We start from the raw sequence: 11,510 nt of genomic DNA, 5'->3' as shown, positions 1-11,510 counted from the left end.
TCAGGTTCTACTGCTTTCATAAAGGGGTGGGGGGCCCAAATTAGTTAAAAATTGTAGATCTGTCATGAATTTTATCCTCTCTAGAACTCTAGTCATATGACAAATAAATCATTACTTAAGGAAAACCAGTATAGCTTCACATGCAAAAAAGGATTATTTAATGAGTCCATAATTTTCAGAAGAAATTCAGTCAGAAGTCCAATCAACACTGATCATTTAAAATGAGTACCATTTCACCTAATCTCATTTTTTAAAAAAATTTTATTTTATCATTACAGAGTGTAAATATTTTTTGCATTTCAACTAATCTTTAAGCTCAGGGAGTAGGCTTATGATGTGATCCCTAGACTTTCTCCAGCTTTATATGAATGGAATCATTTTAGCTTATGTCAGACTTTAGAGCTGATTTCCGGTTGCATAAACATTGAAGGCTAGCAGACAAGAAGCCTTCTGAACATATTGAACAGTGTAGACCAAAGGAAACCCCCTATGACAGGTATTAGACACTGGATTTTCAGAACTGCCCATCAGGTGATGATGAGAATTTATCTGCTAAACATAGCTACAGATATGAGATATGGTCTTATGTGTCATCTGGCACAGGCCTGGGTCAGAGTCACAGGGGTTTGTATCATCCCTAGGAAGTGACTTTCAAAAGACAGGACTGCAACCTTGAGACTTGGTGAGTTAGCTTTAGAGACTACCTATTTAGAGGAGTCAGATCCCACTGAAGCTCAGAGGAGACCCTGTAGGCTCTGCTGTCTGTGACTGAGGCCAGACTTTCAACCTAGGAACAGGTTCTTGATAAATTGGTTATAGAGCAGTTATGAGTTCTGTGTTGAAGGATCTTTAGGAGTTTAAAGGAAAGTGTTGCGAGGAATTGTGAAGAACTGGAGGATATACTGGAAGATACTATTCCTTATAGTCCAGGATCCTCAGCTACAGAAAGGTTCTGATTCTGTAAAAGTGAATGGTGTGAAGAATTGCAAAGAAAGTTTATTTGAAAAGTATGGATGTTAAGATATCTTGTTCCTAAGCTTTTGAATAAGATGAGTCTACAAACTCAGAGTATTAATAGAGAAGGTTCTCTGTAGAATCTGAGAAGTCCCAAAGGAGGAAAACAAGGCAATACTTGTGCTACCCAAGGAGGGCCTCGAGAAGACACCATGCAGTCAGACCTCCCTAAGACAATTACAGTTTATTCCAGTTTTTGAAACAATTTTTCCATTTTAATTTTTATTGAGTCGAGGTGGAATTACCTGGCCATTTTGTTGGTCAAAGTACCATGGAATTGACACAATACCAATGTAGGGGATGCGAGCAAAGCTAAGTCTCGATTTGACATTCATCAGAGAACACACACAGGAGAGAGAATTTTTATGGGAAAGGCTTCATGCAGTGTTGAGACTTCTGTGTTCACCAGAGGATCCACATAGGAGAGAAACCATACATGAGTGACATCTGTCACAAAAGATTCATCTGTGAGTTTATATTGTATGGTCATAAGAGGACCCATATGAAAGAGAAAACATACCAGTGTAAATACTGTGGAAAATGCTTCAATGGCAAGAGAAACCTCAACACTCCCCAAAGAATCCACTTAGGAACTAAATAAGCCATATGAGTGTCTATAGCAGTGCTGTGAAATAGAAATATAATGTAAGCCACAAATGCAAGCCACATGTAATTTAAAATTTTGTAGTAGCCACATTAAAAAAGTAAAAAGAAACAGATGATGTTAATTTTAATAATACATTTTATGAAACCCAATATATTAAAAATATTATTTTAACATGTAATCAATATAAAAATTATACATGATATTTTACATTCTTTTTTATGTCCTAAGTCTTTTAAATCCAGCATGTATTTTATACTTACTATACATTTCAATTTGGACTAACCATATTTCTGGTGCTCAGTAGCCATATGTAGCTGTTGGCTACTGTATTGGACAGTGCAGGTCTACTGTGTGGCTAAAACTTTTACCAGTTGGAAGACTTTAATGCCATAAAAAAATATACTCAGTAATATCTCACATAAATGCCGCAAATTATATCTAAGTAAGTCCAAGTCTTTTTTTTTTTTTGTCCTTTTTGAGACCGGCCGCACTCAGCCAGTGAGCGCTGTGAGCGCACTGGTCATCCCTATATAGGATCCGAACCCGCGGCGGGAGCGCTGCTGTGCTCCCAGCGCCGCACTCTCCCAAGTGCGCCACAGGCTCAGCCCGAAGTCCAAGTCTTATCCTAACCCCCAAATAGAGTTAACAGTGATTTGTAACCTACTGGGTTCTGAAAAGTAAATGACATAATACATGTCAAGCACTTTGGAGAGTGCTTAGATTACAGTAGATGCTCAATAAATATTAACAATCATAATTAAAAAATAATTACATGTTTCATTAACAAATAGTCTTTTTATTTCTAAGATTTATTTCTAGTTTCCAGGGAGATCCTTATTTAAAAAGGGCACGCTATTTTTCTTTTTGATATATTATCCTTCTACCTCTTACAGAAAATAAGGAAAACATTTAACATGCTTTTCCCCATCCACTAACTCTGTTTTAATGGGATTTATTTGCTCTAATTGGTCCCCTGGCTCACTTTTTGACTGGATGATCTATTTCATATGTCTGGTTATTTTTCATGGTCTGCTAATATTTATAAATAAAAGATTTGATCATTCAATACAGATAACTGATATGGTCACTTCCTGAAATTATGTGGGCTAATGTTTGTTTTTTTTTTCCTGATTGATTTTCCCCTAAGAGTGCATAGGGAAGTGATTGATAGGTTGGTGGTTTGATTCTTCGGCTCCATTTCTCCTCCTTTAAATGTGCTGGATGGTTCTTGGCTGTGGTGTAGAATGAGCTGGGTACCGGTGGGTGGCTGCTCTTTAATGTGGATAGCAAATGTTTGGTTATTTAAAAATGGTAGGATTAAGAACCTGATTAGAATATATTTACTTTATGTCTATAACATTTAACATGTTGTTATATTTCTTTACAGGAATACACATGGCTTGATAAAAGCCATTATGAAATTGTTACAAATGCAAGCTCTTAAGGAAGGACAGAGTGGGGCGAAGAATATTCAGAATATATATACTATCAGGTAAGCCTTTTCTCCTGTCTTTTTTTTTTTTTAAGGTGAATTGTTAACTAAGTTATAAATTGAGACATGATAATCCATTAAGAATTAGTTATTTAATTCAGCATGATGTGCACAAAGTGTTGTGGGTCTTGACCTCTCAGGAAGTTAGTGTTTCAAAGACTCAGAGGATTGAGATAGAATTGACAACATGCTTAGTATCACAAGTGTGGGTTTCAGGTTTGCTTTCTTGGAACGGAAATCTTTTGAAATCTGTTACCCAAAATTCAGGTTATTCTTTTGCTGTATAATGTGTTACTGTTGTCCCAGTACTATGAAAATTGAGGAGTTCATTGAGCAAATGTACTTAAAGCAGTAGAGGTTTAGGTTGAGTAAGAGGGTAAGCTTTCCTCACTGTAAAAAGTAATAGGAGACTGTCGTTTGTAAGTGTTATTAGCCAGGCCAAGGTTAGTAGTTAGGAGTGTTGATTTGCCTTTTCTTTGTTATCTATAGAACGTATTAAGGTAAAATTATATTAAAAATACGCACAGCAGCAATAATAATACATTGGATTTTATGGGGCAGTTGTGGGCAGTGGAGGGCATCATACTCACTTGCGAAGGTAACCTTACCCATTGCCTTGAAAGTCCCAGAAAGCCATTTATTAAGAGAGGGGTTCTCACTTAGCAGAGAACCCAGAAGTGTGTAACCGGTGTACGTTTTCCTAGGAACTCTTTTGAGGGATGAATTCAGAATGTGCTTGCTTAAAAGGAATGAGACCATGGAACTATAAACAAAGGGATTGATTCATGGGGGGAAGACAGCTTCCATGGGCTGTGGTGATTCAGCAGGGAAAGTAAATCAGGTACTTCTGAGCCATCATTGGCTTGAGCTTACAGCACCTGTAGTTTTGAGCATTTGACACCACAGCTGTCAGAAACTGTGAGAGTCTCTCCAAAAAATGAGTGGCGCCTCTTACCTATATTTATAGCACTTTCCTTTTGATAGTAAGGAAACAGTATCTTATATATTACAGTGATCTTTCCAGAAATTTTAGTGATGTTTGTGATCTCTTATTTTTATGAGTATATTATTGAGAGTTTCTTAAGTCATTTTTTTTTTCCTTTTTGTCTTTTTTACTGGCCGGTAACGGGATCGCAACCCTCGGTGTCGTGCCCGTACCGGGGACCGGCAACGGGATCGCAACCCTCGGTGTTGCGCCTGCACCTCGCTCAGCCAGTGAGCGGGAACCGGTCACCACATGGGATCCGAACCCTCAGCGGGAGCGCTGCCATGCTCCCAAGCGGCACACTCTCCAGTGCGCCACCGGGCCGGCCCATTAAGCCATTTTTTAAAAGGTCAGATTTGCATTTTATATATTTTTTCTTAACATATCTTCAAACATACAGTAAAGTTGGAAGGATGTGATGCAATAAATTAACTGATTCATTTTTATTTTTGTTTATTTTATTTTATTTTATTTTGTCCTTTTTTGAGACTGGCCACACCACGCTCAGCCAGTGAGCGCTGTGAGCCCACCAGTCATCTCTATATAGGATCCGAACCCGTGGTGGGAGCGCTGCTGCACTCCCAGCGCCGCATTCTCCCGAGTGCGCCACAGGCTCAGCCCAACTGATTCATTTTTAAATAGAGGAAGCAAAAGTTAATTTACTTATTTGAAAATATTGTGGTAACAGGGTGTGCAGGATAAAGTTTTCCCAATTGATAAATATGCTTTGCTTTTCTTTCTCTTTCTCTCTCTCTCTCTCTGTTTTCTTTCCTTCCTTCCTTTCTTTCTTTTAGTGGTACCCTTTGTGATGCAAGGTTTTAGTTTCAGGTTTCTTCTTCATCCATTGCCTTGACCAGAATTGAAACTGAAGAGCAGATGAGCAGATCTTAATATTTCTGGATAAACATCTGTGTTTCCTTATTTTTGAAAAGAAGTTCAAACTCTCAGGCCAGAGTTCCAGGATAGAAAATAATTTCATTTTGTTGTTCTTTAGGGATTGTTGGGAAAATATAGGAAAATGGTCAGAGCTCCCTCAGATATTCAAAATCTTGCTGATCATTTGATGTAAATATGCATGTGCACCCAGGTGTTCCTTGGTTATTGTCTGATGTAGATGTGTTTGGGCTCCTAGGTGTTCCTGGGTTGTCCAGCTTGCACCCAGGTGTCCTGGGTTATCAGATTTAAGTATAAAGAACGAGTGGCTCTGATCTACGGGTTCCCTGGGGTGGGGGCCCATGGGGAGGCCACTACTTCTGCTGGAGGCTGTTGCTGCCAGGGCCCCTGAGATGCCCCAAGAGGCTGCCACTGCTGCTGCTGGATCTGTAAGCTGCTGTTGCTACTGAGGATCTGAGGACTGAGCTCTGAGCTCATGTTGTCTGCCAGCAGCTCCCCGGATCTTTCCCAATTACCTAGCTTGTGGAACTGCATGTGAGGGGTCTGATGACCAAGCCAGGCATGTGAGGGGTCTGGTGACCCAGCCTGGCATGTGAGGGGTCTGTGACCTAGTCTGTACAACAGGTTTGAAGGGTCTGTGGGCCCTAGCCCTAGCAATACTATTGGCTATATGGGCAGGATTCTGACAATCGCCCTAGCCAGACAATTAGCATAACCATACAGGGGGGTTATTTATTTATTTATTTATTTATTTATAAATAGGGAAACTCTTGAAGTTTTAAATTTAATTTTTCCATGTTTTATTGAGATATAATTGACATACTATGTGATTGACCCATTTAAAGTGGTTTTCAGTGGCTTTTAGTATATTTACAGTTATTCAGCCATCACCATAATCAATTTTAAAGCATCTTTATCATCCTCCAAAGAAATTCCTCACCATTAGCAGTCACTCCATATTTCCCTCCCAGTAGGGAACTCAGTGGTTCTCAGCACTGGCTGCTTATCAGAACCACTTGGGTGTGCTTAAAAACAAACATGGGAACAATCAAATGCCCCAGACCAATTGAGTCAGAATCTCTGCTGTGAGGCCTAGTAGTTTTAAAAGTGTTCCCAGGTGATTCTGATTCCCAGTAAGTACAAGAAGGTATGTCAGCTGCTCTCTCATGTGCATACTAGTCATGTGGGGACCTTGTTGAACTGAAGATTCTCTCCTCAGGTCTAGGGTGGGCTCAAGATTCTTGTCTAACAAACACCCAGGTGATGCTGCTGCTGCTGTTGCCCTGGCACAGCATCAGCAGTACCTGGGAGCTTGTTAGGAATGCAGAATCTCGGACTCCATCTCAGACTGCTTGAATTAGAGCCTGCGATATACAGGGATTGTCCAGATAATTCATAGGCACCTTAAAGTTTAAGAAGCACCAGCTGAGATGATGGTAAAAGGAAGTTTTCTATCATGAAGAAGAATTAGGGTTACTCTCATTTTCGTAGTGATTGTCTTCATTGTGCGTTCTGGACCTTCAGTCATCAGTAACATTTCACCTATTTCCCTGTTTGTAGTTCATTTTCTCCTGTAGTTGGTTCTTATAACTGCAGTCTTGATTTCAAAAGGCAATAGGTGCAAGGTGTGAATAGGGAGCCTAGTTTGAAGAGCTGGAAATAATTGAATACAAAAGGTTTATCTTCAGATAGGTGACACATTAAGAGGTCCAGAATCAATCACCCGAGTTGGCATAATCCAGTAATGTTTATGGAGAGCCCTTACGAGAATGGTTGCTTGGCACTGTAAATCAGTAAAGTGTAATAGAGTGTATAAGAGCCTTAAGATCCTCCAGGGGGGATTGTGGATGGCAGAAACAGAGGAGAGGTGAAACTGAAGAGCAGATTCCCCTCAAGAGAGCTATGATTACCTGAGTCAGACATAAAATTGTCGTGCTGTTTTAGAGCCTTCTTTGCCACATATTGGTTAGCAATATCATCCAGCCTTGGAGAGGCAACCAATGAGCTGTGTATGAAAACATAAGTAGGATATGAGATGCTTAAAACTCCACTGAGAGGTGTTCTCTGGTTATGATTAATTTAAATTAGGACTATGATAAATAATTGCAAGTTTTCCGGGCATGAAGCTAAACTGTGTTTTTATGGTACTAAGGACTCTGCTAGTCATACAGTTGGGGTATAAGTATTTCTCACTTCTTTTTGCCCTGATAGTTGGTTAATTTGAATCACAGTAAAAAAGAATACTTAGTCATTTTAAATAGGTCTGTACTGAATTGCATAAGGGTGCCAGTATGGGAGTGGAGAGAGGGGATGTTAGCCAATAGGTTCCCTTGGGCCCTGTGAATTTCCTGAAGGAGCTCTAGAGAGGGTATTCTTTTTGTTATACCTAGAGCCTACTGATTCTCAAACTTGTTGTGCGTAAGAACCACCCAGGGAGCTTGTTAAAATCACAGCTTATGAATTCCATTTGCCAGAGATTCCCATTCACAGTAGGTTTTGTGTGAGACTCAGGAATCAGCATGTTTATCCAGTTGCTTAGTGATATGGATATAGGTCATCTGTGGATCACATCTGAGAAATGTTACTTCAGCCTCTGAGAGCTGTTGGCACCACATGTGAGTTGCAAGGACCCTCTTGGGTTAGACTAAAGGGGATCTTGAGTGGTTTAATGATGGCTTCTTCTGTCTGTTCCATATGTGGGAGGCAAGAGGTTTGTATGTTCCTAAGCACCAAGGCACCAAGTTTGTCTTACTGTATCAATCATGGACAATAGAGAGAGAGGTGTCAAGAGCAGAACCAGGGAGCAATTCTAGAAGAAAAACAATCTAAAGAGAGCAAGTGAAATGTGGATGTAAGGGAGAGGAGTGTAAGAGATCGTTGTTTTGTTCAATGAAATAATTCCATGGCCCTGGCACATGTTAATATTCACGGTCAGACTGTGGGTGTGTGGTTGTGGGAGCAGGTAGGGAAGAGAGCCGTGAACACCCTCTTAGAAACTGATTTTCAGTGTTTGCCTTCATAAGGAGCTCATCCTCAGAGTTTTTAATATATATATCGGTGTGGTTGTGGGAGCAGGTAGGGAAGAGAGCCGTGAACACCCTCTTAGAAACTGATTTTCAATGTTTGCCTTCATAAGGAGCTCATCCTCAGAGTTTTTAATATATATATCTGGAACATGGCCTGGAAAACTGCATTTTAACAGGAGATTTGGGTGCAGGTGGTCTACTGACCATGGAGAAACATTAGAGTGTGTGTAGCTAGTAAAGTTCATGTTGCTTAACTGGCTCCTCCTCTTGAGGCAGTTCTGTCTTTTGCTTTGAGGCTTAAATAAGATAAGATGGGACATTTAAATGGGGCCACAACTCCCAGTATCTTTGAGGATGGGAGTAACTGGGAGAACAATGCAGTAAATTTGGCTACTGTGATTAACTGATGAACATATGACAAGTGTAAAACTCCAGGTCCATGAGTCTCAACTCTGGCTGTGCATTAGAGCCCTCTGAGGAACTTTAAAATATACAGATGTCCAGGCTCTCCCCAGAATGACTGGAGGGTCAACCTCAGGCATTTGTATTTTTTCGAAGCTTCCTGTGTGATTTCCAGCATGCAGGAAGGGTGAAGAGCTACTGACCAATTGTTGCAGTGAGGCGATGAGGCTTCATTGTTGCCAGACTTTCAGATCCTTCAGTGTGAATAAGATTTTTACATGAAATTTCCTGACTAAGTGCTGGCAATCAATTCAAATTTTTTAAAATACAGGGTAGGTGGACAAAACACATCTGCTCACAGGATGCAATCCATGGGCAACAAATTTGTGATCTCTGGTGTAAGTACTTAACTGCTTTCAAGAACTTTAGAAGCCCTTTTCTACTGCTGAATAATTTTTATGCTAATTAATGTTTCCTTTGTTTTACCATTACTAAGATGTCCTTTAGTTCAGACATTTCTCCCTTTTGTCTGAATTTTCTTTTGGTTTGTCTGAATTTTCTTTTGGTTAGCTAGAATCCCACTTTTGTATAACACACTTGTGTTTAAGTTATTTAAACATCTTCTAATATTCATCATACAGGAAGTGGGGCAGAGAATCAATGTTTGGCTGGCATTTCGGTTGCAAGGGAGAATAGCTAAACTAAATTTTTATGATTTGTAAATTATTAGAGGCTGATTTTCTCATCTGCTTTGTAATATGTTATTTTCCCCCTGAAATTTTATGTGCTTTTGCTCTTAATTTTTTCTCAACATATTCATATTATGCCAAACTTTTTAAAGATGTCTCTTTCCTTAGCTGAAGTGAGGAAATAGCTGTGAATTCATGAGCAGTAACTGCTTGTTCCAGAATTCATGCATCATTCTGATGTGCCAGACAGTGGCTGACATGCACAAATATCAAATGTTAAGAATCTTATTTGTGGGAAGTTTTGTCTGATCAACATGAAGCTGTATTTTCTGAAATAAGGGAATATTAAATGTTTTTGGCAGATGGCGTGCTCTGAAGTGGACAAATAGACCGATAGTAATGGATGGTTGTACCTTGAGTAGGTGAAAGTATGTGCTGTGTGTGTGTGTGTGTGTGTGTGTGTGTGTGTGTGTTATCTATTCGTGTAGTGTTATGTAGTTTATTTGGATGGAGAGTTAATTTTAAGAACCTATAGATGTATATCCTAAAGCCTGAGATACTTTATAATTCATATTGATTTTTTTCCTTGTTACTGAAGGCAAATGCATTCATCCCTTAGGGCCATCAAATAAAGAAAAACAAGAGAAAGTCCAAGATAAATACTGATGTAGTGCACAAAGACCAGTTTGTTGTTGTGGTTTTCAAAACATAGCCCCGTTTTTAATTTTGATAACTAGCTAAGCATTAAACTGTTTTTGCAGTTTCTCTTATCCATTTTGAAGAATGACATGGAGGCAGCCACTTGAAGAGTGCAGAAGTGTTTCAGATCTAGTAAAAGCAAGTGCCTAGATGCTGCCATGTGAAAGAGTTTGGTGCACTAGAGGAACTAACAGGAGGCAGAGTGGCTGGAATTTAGTGCTCAGTGGAGGGAGAGGCCTTGTGAGAGGCTTGGGAAAGGTGGGCATGGGCTGGAATAAGCAAAGCTGTGGCATAGATTTTGGATTTTATTTAAAGAGTAGTGGGAAGTCATTGAAGGCTTTTCTTTTTAACTTATTATTTTGGATTAATTTTAAAGTTCCAGAAAAATTGCAAGAACAGTACAAAAGACTCCCATATACTGTTTACTCATATTTATCAGTGTTTTTATACTTTGCCGCATTTGCTTTATCATTCTGTCTGTATAATTAAAAAAAATTGAGAATAGATTGTATACATTTCACAGTGTGTTTTCTAAGAGCAAGGATATTCTCTTTAAAACCAGGATACGATTATCAAATGGAGAAAATTTAACATTGATACAATACTTTTTCCTAATGTACAGTCTATATTCTAGTTTTGTCAGTTGTGTCAATAATGTCGTTTTTTTTTTTTTTTTTTTGTCCTTTTTGAGACTGGCCGCACCACGCTGAACCAGTGAGCGCTGTGAGCACACCGGTCATCCCTATATAGGATCTGAACCCACAGTGGGAGCGCTGCTATGCTCCCAGCGCCACACTCTCCCAAGGGCGCCACAGGCTCGGCCCATATTTACTGTTTCTTAAATAAATTGCTTCAAATCCCCTAACACTTAAACTAGACCATCAGCTATTATCATATGGTTTTGTTGCTTTTTGGGGTGCTGATTATTTCAGTAATTGAATATATTATCTAAAGGAATTCCCCAAGGTGTAGATGTTTGGTTTTACTTGGCATAAAGTAAACATGATACTATTATTAAATCATTTGTACTACACAATCAAGCTTCCATAAGGGATTAGAACCAGTGGAATACATTAATATAATTTATTTTCCTGAAGTTACAAAAACTTAAATACTCAGGCAGCCACCATTTCTGGGCAGAACACATCATATATAACCTTTTATGGGAAAATGGTCTTTATAGTTTTTTTCGAAAGCAGGAGATTGACAAGGCTGAATTGCCGTAATTACCTTAGATATACTTAGCTTTAATTTACTGATACTTACCCTTTTTTGGGGTGGGGTCAGGACCTTCTTTGAGAATCTCATAAAAGGTCTGGACTTTCTCCTAGAAAACTGTACACACATATATGCACTCAAAATTTGGCATATAATTTCAGAGGGCTTGTGGTAATCATTATAGGAAAATCAAGAGAAAGAAGATGAGAGAGAATGGAATATCATTGTTAGATTCACCCCTGAACAAACCCAGCAGAATTAAGGGTAAAAAAGAGGCTAGGGCAGTAATTGAGCTAGCACAGCCAATAGTATTTTCCAAGGGCCATCTTTCTCTTTGCAGTTCGATTCTTTCTAACTGTATGTTTTACTTCTGTTTTTTTTTTTTTTGTCTTTTGTCTTTTTGTTCTGTGTCCGGCAACGGATCGCAACCCTCAGTGTTGCCCCCGTACCGGACCAGGGACCGGCAACGGGATCGCAAACCTCG

General features: G+C 39.3%; 1 protein-coding gene across 1 annotated transcript in view; it reads left to right on the top strand.

The window, feature by feature from the left end:
- Positions 1-430: 430 nt before the first annotated feature.
- The window catches only part of LOC103607261 (focadhesin-like), a gene marked incomplete at both ends in the record, with an annotated part of 87,247 nt that continues 76,167 nt past the window's right edge, over positions 431-11,510 (top strand). Inside the window, 2 exons of the mRNA XM_008591788.1 lie at positions 431-496; positions 3,009-3,113. Coding sequence (XP_008590010.1) covers positions 431-496; positions 3,009-3,113 — 171 coding nt within the window. The remainder of the gene's footprint in view (positions 497-3,008; positions 3,114-11,510) is intronic.

Source organism: Galeopterus variegatus, unplaced genomic scaffold (assembly GCF_000696425.1).
Source record: "Galeopterus variegatus unplaced genomic scaffold, G_variegatus-3.0.2 Scaffold7284, whole genome shotgun sequence".
Classification (NCBI taxonomy): domain Eukaryota; kingdom Metazoa; phylum Chordata; class Mammalia; order Dermoptera; family Cynocephalidae; genus Galeopterus; species Galeopterus variegatus.
The sequence above is the reverse complement of the archived record's forward strand: the minus strand, read 5'-3'. Positions and strand labels throughout refer to the sequence as shown.